This window comes from Mustelus asterias, chromosome 22 (assembly GCF_964213995.1).
Source record: "Mustelus asterias chromosome 22, sMusAst1.hap1.1, whole genome shotgun sequence".
In the NCBI taxonomy this organism is placed as follows: Eukaryota; Metazoa; Chordata; class Chondrichthyes; order Carcharhiniformes; family Triakidae; genus Mustelus; species Mustelus asterias.
The window spans coordinates 16,075,169-16,101,426 of record NC_135822.1 but is presented as its reverse complement, the minus strand read 5'-3'; the positions used below and the strand labels follow the sequence as shown (position 1 = coordinate 16,101,426).

The window sequence follows — 26,258 nt, the reverse complement described above, 5'->3', positions numbered from 1 at the left end:
CGTTACCCTGGGAAGATGATAAGAATCATAGAATCTTACAGTGCAGAAGGAGACCATTTGGCCCATCGAGTCTGCACTGACCACAATCCCACCCAGGCCCTATCCCCATAACCCCATGCATTTACCCTGCTAGTCCCCCTGACACTAAGGGGCAATTCAGCATGGCCAATCCACCTAACCCGCACATCTTTGGACTGTGGGAGGAAACCCAAGCAGACACGGTGAGAATGTGCAAACTCCATACAGACAGTGACCCAAGCCAGCAATCAGAACTCAGGTCCCTGGCGCTGTGAGACAGCAGTGCTAATGCCGCCCAAAGTGAGCCTTCTTCTCAAGCCTCTGGGTGGCTTCCTTGGTCATTTAAGAGGGCAATCAAGAGTCAACCGCATTGGTGTGGGATTGTAGTCACGTATAGAAATGGCAGATTTCTTTCCCTAAAGTACATGAATACACCAGTTGGCTTTTTATGACAACCTCACAGTTTCTTGGTTACTTTTACTAAAACCAATTTTTATTTCTAGATTTATTTTTAGAAATTGAGCTCAAATTCTTAAACTACCATGTTGGGATTTGACCTTGCATTGTGATCATTATAAGTCCCGTGTGCCTGGATTATTGGTGCAGTATCATAACCATTACAGTACCATATCCATAAGTTTTGGTTAGTACCTAAATTGTCTTCCTCCCTAAATGTTTCCACGTTGCTACTACTCACTGTTGAAAGTCTCCTCAAAGCTTTGGGTCACCAGTCTGAACTCCTCTATTTCTCTTCAGTGCTCATGCCTCCCTAATAAAGCACCTCAAGAGGTCAACTGCTCCACCTGTATAGGTTGTTACATGGAAACTTTTCCAATTGAGTAGGAGACCCCTACAACTGATGAAGAATAGGCACTCCTAGGTTGATTTCTGTTGCATTCTTATTGACTTTTCTCTCCTATATTGTGGGAAGAGCTGGATTGAGAAAATAAAATGCTGGCACTGGACATAGGCACATACCTTGAAGAATGCAAATGTTGAGCCACCATACACTGTGCCGTACTCAATTTCATTTTGTTTTGCAAGGTCTTCGAAGGAACTGATGAGCGGGCTGTGAGTCTCAGCTTTCAATGAGGCTGCAAAAAACGTTATGTACGCGACCAGGAAAACTATGCCAAACAGCCACAAGATGGTTCCAATGATGCGTGTGGATAGAGCTCTGGGGTGTGGCCCCACACCTATTGGAATACAACAAGGGCATTGTTTTCATTAGAATTTACAGTGCAGAAACAGGCCATTCGGCCCACTTTGAATATAATTGCCTTCATGATCTACCTTCTTCCACCCTACTTCAGCTTACCAAATCTGCATATCCTTCTGTTCCTTTCTCCCCCTTGCTTACATACAGAAACGTCGATGTTACTCAGCTCAGTCACAATGTGGCAATGGGTTCCACATTCTCGAGGTAAAGATGTTCCTCCTGAATTCCTTACTGGATTTACTAGTTACAATCTTATTTTTGTTCAAATTTTTGGATTCCAACAAGTAGAAATATCTTCTCTACATCTACATTACCAAATCACTTCATAACTATAAACTTCTAGATCACCCCTTATCCAGTTTTCTAAGGGCCCCAGCCAATTTGGTCTTTCCGACTCTTATAACTTCTCAGCTCTGGTATCATCCTTGTAAGTATTTGTTACACTTTCTCCAGTGACTTATTAACATTTTTGCATTATGGAGGCCAGAACTGCACGCCACCACTCCAATAAAGTTTTAAAGTTTATTTATTGGTGTCACAAGTATGCTTACATTAACACTGCAATGGAGTTGCTGTGAAAATCCCCTAGTCACCACACTCTGGTGCCTGTTCGGGTACACTGAGGGAGAATTTAGCTTGGCCAATGCACCTAACTAGCACGTCTTTTGGACTGTGGGAGGAAACCCACACAGACATGGAGAACGTGCAAACTCCACACAGACAGTCACCCAAGTTGGGAATCGAACCCGGGTACCTGGCGCTGTGAGGCAGTGGTGCTAATCGTTGCCACAGGAAGCGTAGTGGGCGAGGGGTGGACCATGGAAAAGTCCATTGACCTCGGGCGGGATTTTGTGGTTTCGGGACAAGCAAGGCCATAATATCCTGCCTGATCTCTTTCTGTACTCTCGCATAATATCCCTACTTTTAGATTCCATTCCCCTTGCAACAAATTATAACATTCTACTTGCCTTCCTAATCACTTGCAGTATCTGCATATTAGTGATTGTTGTGATTCATGTACCAAGACACCTAATCTCTCTGTACCTCGGAGTTCTATAGTCTCTCTATTTAAATAAAATGCTGCTCTTCCACTCTTCCTGCCAAAATGGGTAAGTTCACATTTTCCCACATTAAACTCAATCTGTAAAATTCTTACCCACTCATTTAATCTGTCTATATCCCTTTGCAAATTCCCTGTTCTCTTCACAACTTACTTTCCCACCTATCTTTGTGTCATCGACAAATTTAGCAACCATATCATCAGAAACTTCGTCCAAGTCATTGCTATAAATTGTAAATAGTTGAGGCCCGAGCAATGATCCCTGTGGCACTCCACTCATCACATTTTGCCAGCCCGTTTATGCCTAGTCTGCTTCCTGTTGGCTAAACAATCCTCTATCGATGACGCTCACATGTTTTCCTCTACACCATGGGCTCTTGCTTTATGTTGTAACATTGACAGGGGTTAATTCAGCTGGGATATAGCTCCAAAACTATCAGCCACCCTGTGGTGTCTCTGTGAACTCAGACAGGCCATTCCACAATGAAGGAGTTGAAAACAAATGATTGACCTGGTTAGGAAGTGGGCTGAAAAGCAGTAGACAAAGGTGAACAACAATGGGCAAGCATTCTAATCGACAGGTTATGACTAGTGGATCAGTGCTGGAGCTTCAACTATTTGGCGTATTCATTAACAACATAGATGATGAAATATAAACATTTCTAAGTTTTCTGATGACACAGTTGTGCGGCATTGTATTCAGTGTGGGATTGGGCATTTTACTCTGCTAAATGTGGGATAAATGTTCAAGTAGTTGTAGACGGAAGTATAAAATTGTCGAGTTATTAATAGATTCAGTGAATGTGCAAAGCTGGTGAATAGATTTCAATGTAGGCAACCTAAAAGGAATAGAGCGGAGTACTTTCTAAATGGTGAAAAATGAGGAACAGTGGGAATTCGGAAGAGTCTGAGGGGGCCAATGAACATGGATCATTAAAAAGTGATAGGTGAGTACCGAAAATATTCAGAAAGGCTCATGAAATTCTGGGCTTTATACCTAGAAAACTAGGATACAGAAGGGTAGCGGTTAAGTTGCAGCTATATGAAAATCTAGTTAGACCGCCCCTGGAGAACATTGAGCAATTCAGGACAGCACATGTTTGGAAGGATATATTAGCATTGAAGAGAGGGCAGCATTGTATTGTGTAGCATTAGAGTATTGTGTCGCAGTTTTGGTGTCCTTATCTGAGGAAGGATGTCTTTGCTATAGAGGGAGTACAGTGAAGGCTTACCAGGCTGATTCCTGGGATGGCAGGACTGACGTATGAGGAGAGACTTAAGTCGGTTAGGATCATATTCACTGGAGTTTAGAAGAGAGAGGGAATCTCATCGAAACTTATAAAGTTCTAACAGAGTAGATTCAGAAAGAATGTTCCCAGTGGTGGGGAAGTCATAGGGGTCATAGTTTGAGGATAAGGGGTAAACCTTTTAGAACTGAGATGAGGAGAAATTTCTTCACCCAGAGGGTGGTAAATGTGTGGAATTCACTACCACAGAAAGTAGGTGAGGCCAAAATATTGTGTGATTTCAAGAAGAAATTAGATATAGCTCTTGAGGCTAAAGGGATCAAGGGATATGGGGGGAAGGGGGGGATCAGGGTATTGAATTCGATGATCAGCCATGATCAAAATGAATGGTGGAGCAGGCTCAAAGGGCCGATTGGCCTACCTGCTTCAAGTTTCTTCGTTTTTATTGACCAGAATGATGCCTACACAGAAGAGGTTACACAAACTAAGGTTGTATTCGCTGGAAATGAGCAGATTAAGGGGTTATTTGATTGACATTTTCACAAAGTTAAGGAGAGCCCATCAGGTAGATAGAAACTATTTCTGCTGGCTGAGGGGTATAGGAGTGGTTGGTGTTGCCTAAATATTTTGACTTTTTTACTGTAAAAGGTAGTAAAAATATGGAACTAATTTCCACAAAAATTGATGATGTCAGCCAGGTCAATTGTTAATTTTAAATCTGAGTTTGATTGACTTTTGTTAGCTACAGGTATTAGGCGACAAGGAGCTAGGTTCAGGTGAGTCATCATCTCAACGAATGGCTGAATGGGCCTAGTTCTGTTCCTATAAAGTACATCAACTGTGAGTCAGCAGCAGCACTGTGCGTCTGAGTGAGCAGGCTTTGTGTTCAAGTTTAACTGCAGGTACTTGAGCACAGAATCTAGAGCCACACTTTAGTGCAGTACTGAGGGAATGCTGCACAGTCAAATGGGCCGTATGGAGGAAGTGTTGCACTGTTTGGCGTGAAAGTGTGTGCACTCACAAGAGCAATACAGAGGGAATGCTGCACTGCCAAAGACTATTATCACTGTTGAAGAACATGCTTGCCTAGGTCAGTATCTACGGTACTCTTACTGACTCTTCTCCCCTGAATCCCATGAAGAGCAGGGGCCAGTGAAAGCTCCAGATACTTGAGGCACAGAAATTGAAGAGGTTTTGGGTTGTTACATTATTTCACATCACTTGGTAATTGGACACAAAGCTGGATTGGAAGGTTAGCACTGCCTGGCCTTTTACCCTTTGGCAAAAATCAAGTAATAGAAAATATGACCATCTGCAGGACAGAAAACAGGCTCGAGGCTCATTCAGGCCCACTGGCAGCTGCTGGCCCTCAATACACAAAGGTTCTTTGAATAAATTCAAAGAATTTCAAAAATTCTTTCTGGTTGTATCACAGCTTGATATGGCTCCTGTTCTGTCCAAGACTGCAAGAAACTACAAAAGTTCGTGAATGTAACCCAATCCATCACGCAAACCAGCCTCTCATCCATTGACTCTATCTACACTTCCCGCTGCCTTGGCAAAGGACCCCACGGACGCAGGACATTCTCTCTTCCACCTTCTTCCGTCGGGAAAAAGATACAAAAGTCTGAGGTCACGTACCAACCGACTCAAGAACAGCTTCTCCCCTGCTGCCGTCAGACTTTTGAATGGACCTACCTCGCATTAAGTTGATCTTTCTCTACACCCTAGCTATGACTGTAACGCAACATTCTGCACTCTTGTTTCCTTCTCTATGAACGGTATGTTTTGTCTGTATAGCACGCAAGAAACAATACTTTTCACTGTATACTAATACATGTGACAATAATAAATCAAATCAAAAAGATCCTTACCTTGTAGAGTGAGAGCTCCGATTCCAAACCAGAAACTGTCAAGCAGAGAGAAACGGCTGTTTTCAACTTCAGGCTCATTCCACTCATTGGGGCTCAGTCTGCAAAATAATAGTCACATCACAGACTGCATATTGTCAAGTAATACCATACGGCAAATCTCTGCAGCAATAATATTTTTGCTCTTTCTATTTTTATATCCCTAGGCAGTGGGGTGGCACAGTGGTTAGCACTGCTGCCTCACAGTGCCAGGGATCTGGGTTCAATTCCGGCCTCAAGTGACTGACGGTGTGGAGTTTACATGTTTTAGTCACAGTCACAGCGCAGAAAAGGCCCTTTGGCCCATTGTGCCTGCACCAACAATAACTATTGCTGAAGTTGCGCTAATTATATTTTTCAGCATTTGTCCCATATTCTTGAATGTTATAATGCTTCAAGTGCTCATTCAAATATTTTTTTAAAGGTTGTTAGGTTCCCGGCCTCCACTACCTTCCCAGGTTAGAAGTGGGGATGTTCGCCGATGATTGCACAATGTTCAGCACCATTCACAACTCCTCAGATACTGAAGCAGTCCATGTTCAAATGCAACAAGATCTGGACAATATCCAGGGTTGGGCTGACAAGTGACAAATAACATTCGCTCCACACAAATGCCAGGCTATGACCATCACCAATAGGAGACACTCTCTAACCACCGCCCCTTGATACTCAATGGTGTAATTATCACTGAATGCCCCACTGTCAACATCCTTGGGGTTACCATTGACCAGAAATTCAACTGGACTCGCCACATAAACACAGTGGCTACAAGAACAGGTCAGAGGCTAGGAATACTGCGGTGAGTAAACCCTCCCCCCACCCCCCAACTCCCCAAAGCCTGTCTACAAGGTACAAGTCAGGAATGTGATGGAATACTCCCCATTTGCCTGGATGGGTGCAGCTCCAACAACACTCATGAAGCTCGACACCATCCAGGGCAAAGCAGCCTGCTTGATTGCCACCACATCCACAAACATCCACTCCCTCCACCACCAACACTCAGTAGCAGCAGTGTGTACTATCTACAACATGCACTGCAGCAATTCACCAAAGATCCCTAGGCAGCACCTTCCAAACCCACGACCACTTCCATCTAGAAGGACAAAGGCAGCAGATATGTGGGAACATCAACCTGCAAGTTCCCCTCCAACCATCCTGACTTGGAAATATATCGCCGTTCCTATGCAGTTGCTGGGTCAAAATTCTGGAATTCCCTCCCTAATGGCATTGTGGATCAACCCACAGCACATGGACTGCAGCGATTCAAAAAGGCAGCTCACCACCACCTTCTCAAGGGCAACTAGGGATGGGCAATAAATGCTGGCCAGCCAGTGATGCCCATGTCTCATGAATGAATTAAAAAAAATCCAGAATCCCAGCACTGAGTGATTTCTTTTCTCAAATCTCTGAATCTCCTGCCTCTTGCCCTAAAACAATGTGATTGATTCCTCAACCAAGAGTACAGCTGTTTCTTATTCACCCTGTTCATACCCCTCATAAACTTATACACCTCAATCATGTTTCCCCTCAGCCTTCTCTGTTCTAGAGAAAACAATCCAAGCCTATCCAGTCTCTCCTTATAGCTCAAGTGCTCCATCCCAGGCAACATCCTGGTGACTCTCCCTGTACCCCCTTCTAGTGCAATCATATCCTTCCTATAGTGAAGTAACACAGTATTCCAGCTGTTGCCTAACCAACGTTCTGTACAGCTCCAACATTACCTCCTTGCTTTTATACACTATGCCATGACTGATAAAAGCAAGTGTCCCATATGACTTAATTACTACTCTACTCACCTGCTCTGCCGCCTTCAGTTATCTGTGAATAAGTACTGCAAGATCCATCTGTGCCTCTGATCTTCCTCGTGTCCTGCCATTCATTAAATACTCCCTTGTCTTGTTACTTCTTCCAAAGTGCATCACCTTGCACTTATCAGGGTTAAATACAATCTGTCACTGCTCTGCCCATTTAACCAACCAATATATATCCTCCTGTAACCTACAAACGTCTTCACTATTAACCACCCTACCAATTTTGGTGTCATCTACAAACTTGCTTATTATTCCTTCCACATTATCATCTATATCATTTATGTATATAACAAACAATTAGGGACCCTGCACTGAACCTTGAGGTATGCCACTGGACACCAGCCTCCAGTCACTCAAACAGCCTCTACCACCATCCTTTGCGTCCTATCACTAAGCCAGTTTCGGACCCATCTCCCCAAGTTTCCCTGAGTTCCATGTGCTTTAACCTCACTCAGTCTCCCATGTGGGACCTTGTCAAAGGCTTTGCTAAAATACATATAAACTACATCAACTGAACTTCCCTCATCCACACACTTGATCGCATTTCCAAAAATTTTATCAAATTTATTAGGCATGATATCCTTTTGACACAGCCATGCTGATTATCCCTAATTAACCCATGTTTTTCCCAGTAGAGATTAATTCTCTGCTTCAGAATTTTCTCCAATAGTTTCCCTACCACTGATGTGAGACTCACTGGTTTGTACTTTCCTCGTTCATCTTTACCACCCTTCTTGAAAAGTGAAACTACATTAGCCATCCTCCAGTCCTCTGGCATTTTCCCGTGGACAGTGAGGAATTAAAAATTTGTGTCAGAGTCCCTGAAATTTCCTGCCTCGCCTCCCACAGCAGCCTGGGATGCAGTTCATCTGGGCCAGGGGATTTGTTCATTTTTAAGCCTCTCAGATTCTCTAATACTTATTCATTTCCTCTGTCAAACAGTTCAAGGTCCTCACAGTCCCTTTTCCTGAATTCTGTACCTACGTCCTCCTTCTCCTGAGAGAAGACATAAGAACATAAGAAATAGGAGCAGGAGTAGGCCATCTAGCCCCTCAAACCTGCTCCGCCATTCAATAAAATCATGGCTGATCTGATTGTGGGTTCAGTTCCACTTACCCGCCCGCTCCCCATAATCCGTAATGCCCTTAATGGTTAAAAATCTATCTGTGACTTAAACACATTTAACGAGGTAGCCTCTACTGCTTCATTGGGCAGAGAATTCCAAAGATTCACTACCCTCTGGGAGAAGAAGTTCCTCCTCAACTCTGTTCTAAATTGACTCCCCCGTATTTTGAGGCTATGTCCCCTAGTTCTTGTTTCCATTGTAAGTGGAAATAACCTCGCTGCTTCTACCCTGTCTAGCCCTTTCATTATCTTAAATGTCTCTATAAGATCTCCCCTCAACCTTCTAAACTCCAATGAGTCCAGGCCCAGTCTACTCAATCTCTCCTCATAAGCTAACCCCCTCATCTCCGGAATCAACCTGGTGAACCTTCTCTGTACCCCCTCCAAAGCTAATATATCCTTTCTTAAATAAGGGGACCAAAATTGTACACCATACTCTAGGTGCGGCCTCACCAGTACCCTGCACAGTTGCAGCATGACCTCCCTGCTTTTATACTCCATCCCTCTCACGATAAAGGCCAATATTCCATTTGCCTTCTTGATTACCTGCTGCACCTGCAAACTTGCGTTTTTGTGATTCATGCACAAGGACCCCCAGGTCCCTCTGCACAGTAGCATGTTGTAATTTTTCACCGTTTAAATAATAGTGCACTTTACGATTATTCCTTCCAAAGTGGATAACCTCACACTTACCAACGTTATACTCCATCTGCCAGATCCTTGTCCACTCACTTAGCCTCTCCAAATCTCTCTGCAGACTCTCTGTGTCCTCCACGCAATTTGCTTTCCCACTCATCTTTGTGTCATCCGCAAACTTTGTTACCCTACACTCGGTCCCCTCTTCCAGATCGTCTATGTATATGGTAAATAGTTGAGGCCCCAGCACCGATCCCTGCGGCACACCACTAGTCACTGATTGCCAACCGGAAAAGCACCCATTTATTCCGACTCTCTGCTTTCTGTTAGATAGCCAATCCTCAATCCACGCTAACACTTTACCCCCAACTCCGTGTACCTTTATCTTATGCAGCAACCTTTTGTGAGGCACCTTATCGAATGCCTTCTGGAAATCTAAATACACCACATCCACCGGTTCCCCTCTGTCAACCGCACTCGTTATATCCTCAAACAATTCCAGTAAATTCGTCAAACATGACTTTCCCTTCATGAATCCATGCTGCGTCTGCTTGATTGAACCATTCTTTTCCAGATGTCCTGCTATTTCTTCCTTAATGATAGATTCCAGCATTTTCCCAACTACGGATGTTAAGCTAACCGGCCTGTAGTTACCTGTCTTTTGTCTACCTCCTTTTTTAAACAGTGGCGTTACATTAGCTGTTTTCCAATCAGCTGGCACCTCCCCAGAATCCAGTGAATTTTGATAAATTACAACTAATGCATTTGCTATTTCTTCTGCCGTTTCTTTTAGTACCCTGGGATGCATTCCATCTGGACCAGGGGACTTGTCTACCTTTAGTCCCATTAGCCTACCCAGCACTACCTCTTTAGTAATAGTGATCGTTTTAAGGTCCTCACCCCCTACAGTCCCATGACCGTCAATTTTCGGTAAGCTATTTGTGTCCTCCACTGTGAAGACCGACACAAAAAACTTGTTTAAGGCCTCGGCCAGTTCCTTGTTTCCTATTATTAAATCCCCCTTCTCATCTTCTGAGGGACCAACATTTACTTTAGCCACTCTTTTCCATTTTATATATTTGTAAAAACTTTTACTATCAGTTTTTATATTTTGTGCCAGTTTACTTTCATAATCTATCTTTCCTTTCTTTATTGCTTTCTTAGTAGTTATTTGTTGTTTTTTAAAGCCTTCCGAATCTTCTAGTTCCCCACTAATTTTGGCCACTCTGTATGAAATCTGTATGAAGACCAATAGCAAGTATTCATTTAACACCCTTCCAATGTCCTGTGGCTTCACATGGGGCATTAGCAGGGTAAATACATGGAGTTATGGGGAAAAGGCCTGGGTCAGAGAGTTGGCCATGATGTGGAGATGCTGGCGTTGGACTGGGATAAACACAGTAAGAAGTTTAACAACACCAGGTTAAAGTCCAACAGGTTCATTTGGTAGCAAAAGCCACACAAGCTTTCGGAGCTCCAAGCCCCTTCTTCAGACCTGAAGAAGGGGCTTGGAGCTCCGAAAGCTTGTGTGGCTTTTGCTACTAAATAAACCTGTTGAACTTTAACCTGGTGTTGTTAAACTTCTTACTCAGAGAGTTGGTGCAGACTCGATGGGCTGAATGGCCTCCTTCCTCTTTATAGGGATCCTATGAACTTTTAATGTGCAATGTTTACTTTTGTGTATCTTATTCGTGTTGTCCTTGCCCTGGGTCTGCTTGAAGGGACTATACAGACGGAGCTTTACTCTATATCTAACCCTGTGCTGCACCTATAAAAGTTACAGACATTTGTTATACCAACTAAATTCCAGTCGGTGGCACAACTGAGCTGCTGTAAGCTCCCATTCTCAGTCGTACCACCAGAGGGGATAAGCGCAGTTCTGTGGCACTGTTTGCAGTTGGGGTAAATGCTATGTCGGTTCTGCCGACAAGGTGTCTTAATTCCAAACTGTTACGAACACCCCACCCTATGTGACCTTTCCCTTTCTTGTATAGGCCTTTATTATGACCTTCCTTAACAAAGTTGACAATTTATTCTTTGTTACGGGCAAGTTTTGCATTTTTCAGTCACTGCACTGGCTTGAAAAAACCCAAAATCAACTCGGAAATGGTTGTTGGCATTTCATAAAGTCATTACATTTTACAGCACAAAAAGAGGCCCTTCAGCCCATCGTGCCTGCGCTGGCCATCGAGCACCTTTCCTCATCCCTTGACGCGTGGCTATATTTGGGTCTGTGTCCCAGAGGTGATATAGCAGTGTCTGCATTGCCAAACATTACACCACATCTCTCCCTTGTCACTCCCAACATCTTTCTGTGTTGTCAATGTTTCTATGATTCTATATATAACTCTATCTTCTCTGAACATGATGAATGGTTCATAGGAATAGCTGTTGATATGGCAATTTCTGTGCCAGCCAGGAAATGTAAGCTGCATTGGAATGAACAGATATAATGGAGGAGTGCAAAAAAATTCTCTTACTTCTCCCCCCCTCCTCCCCCACCCCCACACACACAATTTCCTTCCTTTCTCTTCCTCAATGGGAATCTGATTTAGAATCATAGAGTCATAGCGGTTTACAGCATGGAAGCGGGCTTTTCGGTCCAACTTGTCCATGCTGCCCTTTTTTTTTAAAACCCCTAAGCTAGTCCCAATTGCCCACATTTGGCCCACATCCCTCTGTACCCATCTTATCCATGTAACTGTCTAAAGGCTTTTTAAAAAACAAAATTGTACCCGCCATCTACTATAATTTGACTAATCTTAAAAAAAAGTTTATTAGTGTCACAAGTAGGCTTACATTAACACCACAATGCCATTACTGTGAAAATCAACTAGCCGCCACACTCTGGCGCCTGTTCGGGTACAGTGAGGGAAAATTTAGCATAGCCAGTGCACCTAACCAGCACATCTTTTGGATCGTGGGAGGAAACCGGAACACCCGGAGGAAACCCACGCAGGGAGAACATGCCGACTCCGCAAAGGCGGTGACCCAAGCTGGGAATTGAACCCAGGTCCCTGGTGCTGTGAGGCAGCAGTGCTAACCACTGTGCCACCGTGCAGCCCTTCTTCGCTTGCACTTTTCTTGAACTGAATCTGGTTAACATTTAAAGAATACCTTGCTGCGAGGAACAGGCAGAAGCAGGTCAACACGTAGGCGATGCAAAGACCAAGCCAGGCTTCAACCGAGAATGGGCTCAGGAACTGGAAAAGGCTGGTGCCCTGGGAGTTGTAGTCCTTACGCACCAGGATGCTGATCCCCACAGACATGAACGGTCGGGTGAAGCCAAACTCCGCCTCGCGCATCCTGGTGATGGTCAGTGGAGCGATGGCTACATCTGCCTCCTGCCAAGAGTCAACCAGAGGATGTCAAAGTTCTTACTATCTACAAGATGCATTGCAGTAAATCACCAAAGATCCTTAGACAGCACCTTCCAAACCCACAACCACTTCCATTTAGAAGGACAAGCTGGCAGCAGATACATGGGGAACACCACCACCTGCAAGTTACCCTCCAAGCCACTCAACATCCTGACTTGGAAATATATGGCCATTCCTTCACAGTCGCTGGGTCAAAAGCCTGGAATTCCCTCCCTAACGGAATTGTGGGTCAACCCACAGCACGTGGACTACAGCGATTCAAGAAGGCAGCTCACCACCACCTTCTCAAGGGCAACTAGGGATGGGCAATAAATGCTGGCCAGCCAGCGACGCCCATGTCTCACGAATGAATAAAAAAAACCCTGGTCTTTCTCTCGAACAGTCATGCATCATCCAATTGGTGTAGGAAGGCAGTATATCACAAATTGACTGACTAATGGCTGGAGCAGGGGGAAAGTCATGTGATGAAACCTCCAGGAATACATTTAGTCCCAGTTGGCAATCCTACTGACACTCTCTGCTGCTCCCAAAAAGCGTGGCATGACATTTTGTCGAAACATCTCCCTCTTTTTAACTGCCTTTACCATATTCAGTGAATAGACTGTTTTACTGAATCTGTACTGCTTCACGGTAAGCTAACCGTGCCTCCTCCACAGCCTGAGGGATGTGTCTGCTTTACTAGTGCTGCTTAAGCTGAGGCGAATTTCCTTGTCATCCGCACACTCTGATTTCACGAAGGGCTGTTGTGTGCTAGGAGCCGGGACCAGATATGATGCTTCTGTCTTAAACCACGAACCCGGCACCTCATCACTCAGGCCAGATCACAAACTCGGCAACCTCCGTGCAGGAGGTGCATCGTGAGCATCACGGCAACTTCAGCCATTCTGCCACTGACCTCTGGAGCTCGAATCGCTGCAATTCACTCCCGTCAGCCCACGGAGAGGGAAAGCCAACCTGCTGAACAGGGAACAGCAAAGAGATTCTGGTCCTGGACTAGTAATGCGGAGGCCCAGGCTCCGAATTTACTCCACGAGAAGAAGCCCCCCCCCACCACCACCACCACCACCACAGGCAACAACAAATGGCCAATGAATCTCACTCGCATCCAAAATGTGAATTATAAAAGCTTACCTCTGACATCAGTTCTCCCAGCATTCCAGTCCATCTGCCATTTCCCAGTTTGCTGCCATAGAAACCGTCCTTCACCAGCTTGATATCATAGCGGAATTTCAATCTTTCTGCAAGTAATTGGAGCAGGTCGATGCAGTACCCTTCTAAACCTCCTGTGGACTTGGCCATTATAAATGGGTTTTGCTTTTGGATGAAAACATCAAGGAAACTGCGTTAGCGTGTGAACTGAACCAATCCTACCAATGAAAGATGGTATAGAAATGCAAGTCTTTTCTTTCTTGCCTGGGTGAATAGCGTCCAAATGGCTATTATTCACCCGGGTGTTTGAACCTTTCAATTAGTCTCATCCATTCTGGTTGCTGGGTTCATGATAACCTCACCATGCAAGTCAACATTCAATGTACTTCAGCTGGTAATCTTGTTGAGATTTGTCTGGAAGGTAGAATATATTTTTCTAAGCTGGAATCTTTTGGGCACTGAAGACTAATCTGAAGAGACCTGAAAATATCCTTAAGAACATCCTGAAGCGAGAGGTGGGTGTTTTGCTTTCAAGAGCAAGTCTTGCATTTCTGTGGGACCATTCACAACTTCAGGACGTCCCAAAGCGCCTCAAAGCCTTTTGAAAGTCTTGTTGAAGTGGAGTGATAGTTTTAAACGTGGCAGTCAAATTTCCCACCACAATTTCCCACAGCCGTCAATGTGATGATAACACGGCGGCCTGCTTTAGTGATTCAGCTGAGGGATAAATGTTAACCGGGAATGTTATTGGATGTGGGATCTTCTACAGCCACCAGGGGCTCTCCTTTTAACACAAGCGTCTCCAACGCTGCAGCCTTCCCTCAGCACTGCACTGGGTGCGTCAACCTAGATTGTGGGCTCACTGGGCGGGATTTTACGGCCTCGCTCGCTCCCAAATCCCGCCCGAGGTCAACAGACCTTTGCATGGTCAGCCCCCAGCCTGCTATGGCGGGCGAGACGGGAAAATTCCCCTCATAGTCTTAAAAGGAGAAGACAGCCCTGAATGTTTTGCCCCCAGAGATAAACTGAGTTGCATTATTGTGATATACAGGAATGTCCTGGTACAGGAGTCATACAGAGGATGCCAGATTTTTTGTACAAATGGTGATGCTGATGTGAAGGCCGAGAATTCCTGTCATTCAAAAAGTCCACACTGGGGTGGGGTGGTGAAGACGGTGGGATGAGGCAGCGCATTAGAGCAGCCGCAGGGAGAACAATCTGTGAATGTATCTCAGAACCGATGGGATGAAAGTGTTGTTTTTGTTAGGCTCTCAAAGTACCTTTGGGCCTGTACCCCCAACCATCCCCCCAAAATTTCTAAAGGCAAATCCCATCATTTCACAGTAACCTCACTCAACAAAACGATTTCCCTGCATCAGTCTTCCTTCTGACCTGCACAAGCAAGATTTGCCAATTCAATGGTACTTTGGTGCTGTAAGTCCATGGTCACGGAGAGCTGGCTGAAGTCCTCATTTCAACACAGGAGCCTGACTCAGGCCGAGCAGATTGTCTGCCAGTAACTGCGGGCTGGATTTGAACCTTAAAGTGAAAAGCTGCCTATCTAACCTGTCTCGATGCTGAGTCACAGAAACATAGAAAATAGAAGCAGGAGTAGGCCATTCGGCCCTTCGAGCATGATCCACAATTCATTCTGATCATGGCTGATCATCAAATTTAATACCCAGACCCTGCCTTTCCCCCCATATCCCTTCATCCCTTGAGCCCCAAGAGCTATAGCTAATTCCTTGCTAAAATTAGTCCATGGTAAGGACTATGGCTTTGCTCTTCGAAAGCAAAATTGTGAAGGGAGAAACTGATGCATTTATCCAATGGGAAAAGTTCCTGTGTGTAATGTTTGGCAGTGAGAAGTGATTGCTGTGGTTTGTGTGGCTGTGCTGTGTGTGTAACAAGATGCCGATAGAGGAAACATTACCATAATGGTGGTGACCATCAGTGTCTGCTCTGGAAGCTGCCTCTTTTCTCTCCCCTGCGCCAGCTGAAAAGTAAAAGAAAAAGATTTTATTTGCTGCCAGCTCCTTGTTAGCAAGTGGGACCATTCCCTTTCATTAAAGAACATGCAAAGATTGCTAAGCTTCTGCTGACCATGTGGACAGACAGGAGGATTTAGCAATGGGAGAATCACAGGGTCTTACAGTGCAGAAGGAGGCCATTTGGCCCATCGATTCCACCCAGCCCCTGTCCCCTTAACCCCATGCATTTACCCTAGCTAGCCCCCCTGACACTCAGGGGCAATTTATCATGACCATTCCACCTAACCCACACATCTTTGGATTGTGGGAGGAGACCGGAGCACCTGGAGGAAACCCACGCAGACATGGGGAGAGTGTGCAAACTCCAGAAAGACAATGACCCAAGCTGGGAATTGAACCTGGGTTCCTGGCACTGTGAGGCAGCAGTGCTAACCACTGTGCCATCGTGCCACCCCAATGAGCTAATGTTGGTGATGTAGAGCCTTATTCATCAACGTTCCCAGCATTGGGCTTGCCCACCTCTGGCTGAGAGAGAACGTGGAGCTCCCTATTCTGCTGTGTAGAAAGTCAGTAGAATAATTGATGGACTCGATGGTTTGAGTTATAAGGAGAGGCTGGATAGGCTAGGACTTTTTTCCCTGGAGCTTGGGAGGCTTAGGGGTGATCCTCTAGAGGTCTATAAAATAATGAGGGGCATAGATTTGGTAGATAGTCAACATCTTTTCCTGAAAGTAGGGGAGTCTAAAACTAGAGGGTATAGGTTTAAGGTGAGAGATGCAAAAGGGTCCAGAAGGGCAATTTTTTCACTTAGAGGGTGGTGAGTGTCTGGAACAAGCTGCCAGAGGTAGTAGTAGAGGCAGGTACAATTTTGTCTTTTAAAAAGCTTTTAGACAGTTACATGGGTAAGATGGGTATAGAGGGATTCTGGGCCAAACGCGGGCAATTGGGAATAGCTTAGTGATAAAAATATTTAGGGCGGCACGGTGGCACAGTGGTTAGCACGGCTGCCTCACAGCGCCAGGGACCCAGATTCAATTCCGGCCTCGGGTCACTGTCTGTGTGGAGTTTGCACATTCTCCCCGTGTCTGCGTGGGTTTCCTTCGGGTGCTCCGGTTTCCTCCCATATGCATCGATGACATTTTCTTCCTTTGGACTCATGGTGAACAATCACTGAAACAACTATATCATGACATCAACAAGTTCCATCTCACCATCAGATTCACCATGGACTACTCTCCGGAATTGGTTGCATTCTTGGACACACGCATCTCCATCAAGGACGGTGACCTCAACACTTCACTGTACCACAAGCCCACGGATAACCTCACGATGCTCCACTTCTCCAGCTTCCACCCTAAACACGTTAAAGAAGCCATCCCCTACGGACAAGCTGTCCATATACTCAGAATCTGCTCAAAGGAGGAGGATCGTAACAGACACCTACAGAAGCTGAAAGACGCTCTCATAAGAATAGGATATGGCGCTCAACTCATCGATCGACAGTTCTGACATGGCACAGCGAAAAACTGCACCGACCTCTTCAGAAGACAAACACGGGACACGGTGGACAGAGTACCCTTCGTCGTCCAGTACTTCCCCGGAGCGGAGAAGCTATGGCATCTTCTCCGGATCCTTCAACATGTCATCGATGAAGACGAACATCTCGCCAAGGCCATTCCCACACTCCCACTTCTTGCCTTCAAACAACTGCACAACCTCAAACAGACCATTGTCCACAGCAAACTACCCAGCCTTCAGGAGAACAGTGACTACGACACCACACAACCCTGCCACAGCAACCTCTGCAAGACATGCCGGATCACCGACACGGATGTCATCATCTCACGTGAGAACACCATCCACCAGGTACACGGTACATACTCTTGTGACTCGGCCAACATTGTCTACCTGATACGTTGTAGGAAAGGATGTCCCGAGGCATGGTACATTGGGGAGACCATGCAGATGCTACGACAACGGATGAATAAACACCGCTCGACAACAATCACCAGGCAGGAGTGTTCCCTTCCTGTCGGGGAACACTTCAGCAGTCACGGGCATTCAGTCTCTGACCTTCGGGTAAGCGTTCTCCAAGGCGGCCTTCACGACACACGACAACGCAGAATCGCTGAGCAGAAACTGATAGCCAAGTTCCGCGCACATGAGGACGGCCTCAACTGGGATCTTGGGTTCATGTCACACTATCTGTAACCCCCAAGACTTGCCTGGGCTTGCAAAATCTCACTAACTGAGCTGGCTGGAGACAATACACATCTCGTTAACCTGTGCTTAACGCTCTCTCCACTCACAATGTCTGTACCTTTAAGACTTAATTACCTGTAAAGACTCGCATTCCAACCATTATCTTGTAAATTGAGTTTGTGTCTGTATATGCCCTGTTTGTGAACACAACTCCTCACTCACCTGATGAAGGAGCGAGACTCCGAAAGCTTGTGCTGCCAAATAAACCTGTTGGACTTTAACCTGGTGTTGTGAGACTTCTGACTGTTCCTCCCATAGTCCAAAGATGTGCAGGTTAGGTGGATTGGCCATGCTAAATTGCCTCTTAGTGTCCAAAAATGTATAGGTTAGGTGGATTAGCAATGTTAAAAATTCACAAGGTTATGGGGATAGGACGGGGGCATTGGTTTGGACTGGGCAAAATGCTCTTTCAGAGAGTTGGTGCAGACTTGATGGGCCGAATGGCCTCCTTATGCACTGTAGGGATTCTATGGATATTACTTGGCATGCTTTGCCTGAAAAGGTGGTGGAAGCAGATTCAATATTAACTTTGAAAGGAAATTGAATAAATGCTTGAAGTGGAGCAAATCACAGAGCTTTGTGGAAAAGAGCATGAAATCCAGCAACACATTGATTTTAACATTCTCAGCTCTTCAGGACTTCATCCCTCCCTGTCTCTGTGACCTCCTCCTGCCCTACAACCCCCCTGAAATCTTAGCATTCCTTCAATTTTAGCTTCATGCACAGCCCTGTGATTTGAATCTCCCCAGCATTGGTGGTGATTCCTTCAGCTGACAAGGTCCTAAACTCTGGAATTCATCTCTCGCTCTTTGTCTCCTCTAAGATGTTCCTCTTTGACCAAGCTCTTTGTCACCTATTCTAATATCTTCTTGCGTGGCTCAATGTCAAATTTTGTTTCACAACACTCGTGTAAAACACCTCGGGATGTTTTACTACTTAAAGTTTAAAGCTTACTTATTAGTGTCACAAGTAGGCTTACATTAACACTGCAGTTAAGTTACTGTGAAAATCCCCTAGTCGCTACACTCAGGAGCCTGTTCGGGTACAATGAAGGAGAATTTAGCATGGCCAATGCACCGAACCAGCACGTCTTTCGGACTGTGGGAGGAAACCGGAACACCCGGAGGAAACCCACGCAGACACGGGGAGAACATGCAGACAGTGACCCAAGCCGGGAATCGAACCCGGGTCCCTGGTGCTGTCATAGAATTATAGAAACCCTACAGTGCAGAAGGAGGCCATTCGGCCCATCGAGTCTGCACCGACCACAATCCCACCCAGGCCCTACCCCCACATATTTACCCGCTAATCCCTCTAATCTACACATCCCAGGACTCTAAGGGGCAATTTTTAACCTGGCCAATCAACCTAACCCACACATCTTTGGACTGTGGGAGGAAACCGGAGCACCCAGAGGAAACCCACGCAGACACGAGGAGAATGTGCAAACTCCACAGGTAAGGTAACAATGCTAACCACTGTGCCACTGTACCACCCACTCAGTGGTGCTGTTGGATAAATACAAGCTGTTGTTTATAAAACCTAAGATCCTATATGCTTTATTCACACTTTTATAACTGCTTTCCATCAAGTGTTTGGGTACACCACAAAGACTTTCTATTCTTCTTTTAGATCTCCACTGTTCAGTGGAGATATGCGTTGCCCTCTCCTTATTTATCCTCTGCAAATCTATCATCTTGCATTCCTCCAAATTGGATTTTGTTTCTGTATCTAGATCTACAATCTGATCATATACTCCTGAGATTACTTACAACCCTCTCCTCAATTAACTATGTTTTCTTTTTATGAGTCAGTTGCAATTCTTGGTAATGTGCCAAGTCCAAGTCATTTAGAGTTATGTACATAGAGAACACATCTTTTCAGAGAAAGTATTTATTTGTGTGCAGAATATATTTAGATAGACAAATCATTTATGCACAGCGAATATTTCTACGTAGAGCGAAAATTATATATTGGCTATATTTATACGAACAATATTTTGATATATAAGTAACATTTGTCTATACAGGGATTATTTATCGACACAGGGAATATTTATATATGGGCAATATATAGATGGGACAATTATTTATATTGTAATATTTATGATATATTGGGAATATTAAAGATGTCACATGCCCCCTGGCCCTGTGAGTGTGAAAAGGTCACACTAACCTCTCGAGGGATGTCATGATCCTCCACAGCACCTGTGAAAAGAGAAGGGACCCGATCTTAGGCTGGCATCAAAGCAACAAAGGCGTCCGAAATACTATCTAAGATTTGAATACCGAAGAACCTGGTTCTTCGTAGACATAAAAATGCAGAAGGAAATCGTTTTTCCTCCGAGGCTGTAAATCAGGCTGAGCTGCGGTTCTGTGAGTGCCCACTGCTCCCTGGTACCTTGTCCAGGTGACCAGTCAAAAGAGTCAGTGGGAGCCAGCTGTTCGACCATGGGAGCATCGCAGTCAAGCTTAATCTTAAGCCTCACTGGCCACCCATGCAGGGTCATTGGGAAATCATGTCATTCATGGTGGAAGGGGGGGCATTGGACTGTAGGGGAACTGTGGGAAAGTTGGGTTAGCCCCCACCGTCCCCCACCCCCACCCCCATCCCCACTGCCCTCCCACCCATGTTACGAGTAAAGCACAGCAGAACCAAGCAATATTCTGTTCTCATTTGAGCACCCAGCAGAAGGCAGTGGCTAACGATCAGCAGCTCATTTTTCTATCCCACTAACTCCGGGCCACTCCCACAACCCCCGTTCCGAGCTCAAGAGGCACCGAGCTCAATTGTAGGGCTCTGTACTTCTGCTGAACTGAAATCAGTGAAGGCTGGTCTGTATGGCTCAGCGATCAACACTGTCCTAACTGAAAAACAAGAAAATGCCAGTTCCCCGCCAACAAAATCGCAGGACTGGGTGTCAGAATCTTAGAGTACAGGAAGAGTCCATTTGGCCCTGTACCTACTCTTTGAAAAGTCTCAAATACTTATTTATTTCTCCTTTTCAAGTATTTATCCTATTCCCTTTAGAAAGTTGCTATTGAATCTGTTTCGACCACCCGCTGAGGCAATGCATTCCAGATCATGACAGCTTGCTGCATAAAAACATTTCTCCTCATCTCCCCATCTGGTCCTTTCCTGAATTATCTTAATTCTGCGTCCCCAGGCTGCAAAAGAACGTGCAAAAAAAATGACAGGCAGGAAAAGACCCCGCAGCTTGTCCATACATTCATGATACCCCCTGCAGTGTGTCCTTGACCTTCCCAATGCACTCAGAACCTTGGGCTCCAAGGTTCCTGAGACTCAGATTGCAAACGGATTGAGGCTATCTCCACAGATTTATTATTTAATGTTTATTTCTTCGTATCACAAGTAGGCTTACATTAACACTGCAATGAAGTTACTGTGAAAATCCCTTAGTTGCCACACTCCGGTGCCTGTTCGGGTACACTGAGGGAGAATTTAGACTGGCCAAAGCACCTAACCCGCACGTCTTTTGGGACTGTGGGAGGAACCGGGAGCAGCTAGAGGAAACCCACGCAGACACGGGGAGAATGTGCAGACTCCGCACAGATAATGACCCAAGCCGGGAATCGAACCTGGGTCCCTGGCGCTGTGAGGCAGCAGTGCGAACCACTGTGCCATCGTGCTGCCCCCAACATTGGATAACACTGTTCAGTTTTAATTGTCACCTCAGACTCTCACCAGCGAAAGCGCCTTCACCTCATTTACCCCAGCGCATCCCCTTCATGATTTTGCACGGATTTGTTTTGAAACCTAACTTCAGAGAATGTGCTAATTAGGCAGAGAAAAGTTGATGCATCCCACTAGTTCGCATCAATAAGGGAATTTCGCTCGTATTCCAACAGTCTTTACAGACTGATCCCTGACATCTCTAAATCTTCTGCATTAGAAGGTGAATAAGATGCTATCACTTCTCCATCCTGAGAGCGGCTGGAAGACCTGTCCTCGATGACCTCTTGTTTTCTTTGTGTTTTATTCCAGAAATCCCCCCAGTGGCACTCTTCACACACTCTCGCCCCCCCTTCCACGCCCCCCCACCCCCCCCTGCCCCCCCCCTCACTCTGTCCCTCTCCCACTTCTGAATCTTGACAATGAAACTGATAAAACAGCCGAGGCTGAACAAGAGAGGCCTTTCACTCCTTTCCAAAAAAAAAGGGAAGTTTACAATTGAATGAAGAGCAGAAAGGAAGCCAACACGCTGGGTCGCTGAATCATTCAGGAAAAAAAAACAGACTTGTCTTTTTAAAAAAAAGAATCCCAGCTTTCAATTGCTTCATTGCTGTCTGAATCAGAGTATGAGTGCAGAATCTCACTGGGGCCATCTTTACTTTAATTAATTTCACTCCGAGATGGACTAAAGAGCTCCCGAGAGGTGGGTGTGGGGAGAGGGTTGCATCCGGGTTGCAGATCAGACAGATAATGAAAGAATGCCCACTGCAGTTTGCCCAAATTCAAGGAGATGATGAGCGCAAAAAGACTCTCAACGGAATGTGCTGCAAGTGCGAGATGATAAAAGAAAGGAAAATAACCCTGCCTATAACAAAATTTCCCCCAACTTTCGTGAAGGTGCTTTGTGGACTAATGGTCTCTCTAACTGGTCCATCTCAATGGTCCATCTCGTTCAGCTATGATCAAGATGTGGAGATGGCCGGCGTTGGACTGGGGTGGGGCACATTACGAAGTCTCACAACACCAGGTTAAAGTCCAACAGGTTTATTTGATAGCACGAGCTTTCGGACCGTGACTCACCTGATGAAGGGGCAGTGCTCCGAAAGATTGTGCTGCCAAATAAACCTGGTGTTGTGGGACTTCTTACTGAGCTGTGGTCACCCTCTCAATTGGGAACCCTATTCTCTGCATTATTTTGAAGAAAGTAGTGGAGTTCTCCCTACTGTCCTGACCAATCCTCATCCCTCAATCAACAACACTTAAAAAGAAATTATCAGGTCATTCACTGATGTTTGCGGGAGCTTGCTGTGCACAAATTGGCTGTTATGTTTCCTACATTACAACAGTGAGTACACTTTGAAAGCCCTTCATTAGCTGTGAAACACTTTGGGACATTCTGAGATTGCGAAAGGCGTCGTAGAAATGCAATTTCTTCCATTTAAAAAGGCTTAGAGCATTCTGTTTAACTGTTCTGCTTTCAATAATCCAGAAATTACAATATTTCATCTTCATACCTGTCCTAGTGGTGGTGAAGGACAGCAGGACAATCACGGAGAGCAATAACTTCATAACGTCCCTCATAATGATCGAGCTGAAACAAAACAAACACAACAGTGAAAGAAGCACTGGCCCAGGGTTGGGAACAGCGTTGTGTTAGGTAAGAGACAGGACAAAGGCCCTCCCCCTTGCTTTCAGACTGAGGTGAAAGATTGACAGTATCCTGACAAACACCTGTACCTTTGGCCGATTGTCACCTCCCAAAGCATCCGAGTCATTTCCAATTAGTGACAAGGGGCAAGCAGGAAAATAGGATTTGGTTCCTAACTTTGGGTGGCACAGTGGATAGCAGCGCTGCCTCACAGCGCCAGGGACCCAGGTTTCAATTCCGGACTTGAGTGACTGGAGTTTGCTCATTCTCCCCGTGTCTGCGTGGATTTCCTCCGGGTGCTCCGGTTTCCCCCCCACAATTTCAAAGATGTGCAGGTTACGTGAATTAGCCATGGTAGATGCACGGGGTTACGGGGATAGGGCAGAGGGGAGGGCCTGGGTGGGATACTCTTTCGCAGAGTCAGTGCAGACTCGATGGGCCGGATCACCTCTTCCTGCACTGTCGGGGCTCTATGATAACCTTTTGTCCAGTTAAGTAGCATGGGCTGCCCTGAGTTGGGGTTCTGGAAGGACAGCAGGGACTTGGTGTTGTTGTTATGTTATTAGATCTGGTAATCCAATAATAATTCATTAGAACACAAGTTTCATTCCTAATCAGGTGGATTGAGAATTCCGTTTAGTAAAGCAGCTACCACTGAAAGTGGCCATGAAGCTGTTGGATTGATGTAAAGGATCTTCTGGTTCACTCGTATCCTTTCCCGGGTCTGTCCTAAACATCGCTCCGACCCAATTTCCCTCTATTTAATAAATATTGCCAGATTCATGTGCTTTAATCTACTGTGGATGTGGACTTACGGCAAATTTAGTCTAAGACAAATTTAGATTTACATTTGCTACCCTTGTGTTTTGCCGGTGGCTCAGTGGGTCCCTCTCATGTTTGTGAGTCAGAAGGTTGTGGGTTCAAGCCCACTCCAGATATTTGAGTGTGTAATCCAAGTGGGCATTTCAGTGCAATGCACCGGCAGTCCTGTCTTTTAGATGAGGTGTGGCACTATTTCGAAGGGGAGTTGAGTTCTCCCTGGGAAACATTTATCCCTCCACCAACACCACCAGAACAAATGATCGTAGACTCATAGACTGGAATTTCCTGTCCTGTCCGCCACGGCAATCGTTGTGGGCGGGGAGGGGCAGACCATGCAAAGGTCTGTTGATCTTGGGCTGGATTTTCCGGTCTTGGGGCGAGCACATCCCGCCCTTAGACAGCAAAGGAAGAGGCCAGTCCGCTCTCTTTGGTTAATGTATTCAATTAGTTCCATCCCTCCACACTTTCCCCTTTCAGACGGTGAATGCCCGATCCTGATAACTCGTTCGGTATATAAATTTCTCCTCCCCTCGTGGAACCTTGCTGTGCATAATTTGGTTGCTGCATCCCTCTGCATTACAGCAGTTCATTGGTTGTGAAAAGCTTCGGGATGCTCATGAAAGGTGCCATATAAATGCAGATACTTTCTTTAATGTGTGTCTCAAAGGTGTCCCTCAAGCATAATGCCTGCGGCAACAGGCAAAGTATTAGCTGTCCCAACGCCGAGGTTTCCCGGTGTCCAGCATTTTGGAACTTTGGCTTAGGGGTTCCTGTTTGTCGGACATGGGCTGCTCTCAGTCCAAGTGCTTATTCCGCCCCCCCCCCCCCCCCCCCCCCGCCACCACCCTGCAACCCCCCACCCACCCTTTGAGAAGAATGAACCAATCTGAGGACCAAATATGAGGCCAATTTTAACATAACCCTCCCATTGGTATTGGGTGGACTTTACGCCCCTGTCCAATATTGACTTAATTGAAAAGTAAAATCAGTCAGAGTGTTTAAAGTCCGTTTTGCACCAAATTTGCATGAGTGGGTTAATGTTGCCCACAGTGCCCTCCGATGCAGAGCGAGATGGCAAAGCCATTGCGTGGACCGAGAGTGGAAAGATTAACCCAGCTACTTCCACTTTGTAACATTTAATATTGGATAAAAGCAAATTACTGCGGATGCTGGAATCTGAAACCAAATGAGAAAATGCTGGAAAATCTCAGCAGGTCTGGCAGCGTCTGTAAGGAGAGAAAAGAGCTGACGTTTCGAGTCCAGATGACCCTGCTTTTCTCTCCTTACAGATGCTGCCAGACCTGCTGAGATTTTCCAGCATTTTCTCTTTTGCTTTCTGCAGCATATAACATCTGACACATCATCCTGCTCCAATCCAGCACTTGATTTGCAATTATTTTCTTGTTGTAATATCACAAAGTTATTAGAAGAGTGCAGCAGACAGTTAATAAAAAAAAAACCCTCAGGAGCTTTGAAAAACAGAAGTCAGCTGATCACAATTGTTCTCAGAGCTCCAGGGATCCATATGTTATTGCTTAAAAATGCAAGCTTAGAGCCAGAGCCCTCACCGATTTTCCAATTTTCAGTGAGTCCTGAAGCACTAAATTGGAAGAGAAGGGGGTTGACAGACACAGAGTGTGGATCTCACTCACTCTCTCAGTCCTGCTGCACTTCAGCCCAATGAGCAAAGGCAGGAGAGCGAGAGAGGGCTAGAATCACCTTATTATGTGCTCTGAACACTTTCTTTTTTTAAAAAAAAAGATAATTCAATCCTCCACTTTTTCTCACCTCCTATAGACCACCCGCCTCCCTCCCGCCACCCCCCCCCCCCCACCCACCCCAAGATCAGTAACAAGAACTTACTCAGATATAAATGTGATGTCGCAAAGAAAGAACTGCAGAGTTCCTCACTTCAGTCAACACATTTCATGCGAGCATCAGTGTTAAGAGCTACTTTTCTCTCCTTTCCTGTCCCTGTGTAAGCAGCCCAACATATGAATGGTTCAGGTCAGTTGAAATGTAAATGAAGAGTGTTTTGGGAACGAGGGAGGGTTTGGGATGACTGGGAGGAGCCAGTTTAGGAACCCTTAGCAACTGGAACAGCGTTGATACTTGGAGCTCTGAATGTTAAATTAGTTTGCAAGCTGTCCGTGGGTGACTAAACTGACTAGTGATAGATTCCCAACTCCTTATTTTCCCTTCTCTCTGAAGCTGGTAAAAGGCCATCCCCACCACCCATGTTCTACTGGAGAGAAACAAAATGTATTGCGGTGGCAAGTGAATCTGC

The 26,258-nt window shown here is 45.5% G+C and overlaps 1 protein-coding gene across 1 annotated transcript in view; it reads right to left on the bottom strand.

Annotated features, from left to right (window-relative positions):
* Window positions 1-25,970, bottom strand: part of LOC144509866 (putative glutamate receptor) — a 31,078-nt gene extending 5,108 nt beyond the window's left edge. The window contains exons 1-8 of the mRNA XM_078238789.1: window positions 25,835-25,970; window positions 23,016-23,092; window positions 19,984-20,015; window positions 15,489-15,551; window positions 13,538-13,720; window positions 12,144-12,370; window positions 5,419-5,516; window positions 997-1,214 (exon numbers count right to left, since the gene is read on the bottom strand). Of these exons, the coding sequence (XP_078094915.1) occupies window positions 997-1,214; window positions 5,419-5,516; window positions 12,144-12,370; window positions 13,538-13,720; window positions 15,489-15,551; window positions 19,984-20,015; window positions 23,016-23,082 (888 nt within the window). The 5' untranslated portion in view covers window positions 23,083-23,092; window positions 25,835-25,970. The remainder of the gene's footprint in view (window positions 1-996; window positions 1,215-5,418; window positions 5,517-12,143; window positions 12,371-13,537; window positions 13,721-15,488; window positions 15,552-19,983; window positions 20,016-23,015; window positions 23,093-25,834) is intronic.
* Window positions 25,971-26,258: the final 288 nt, after the last annotated feature.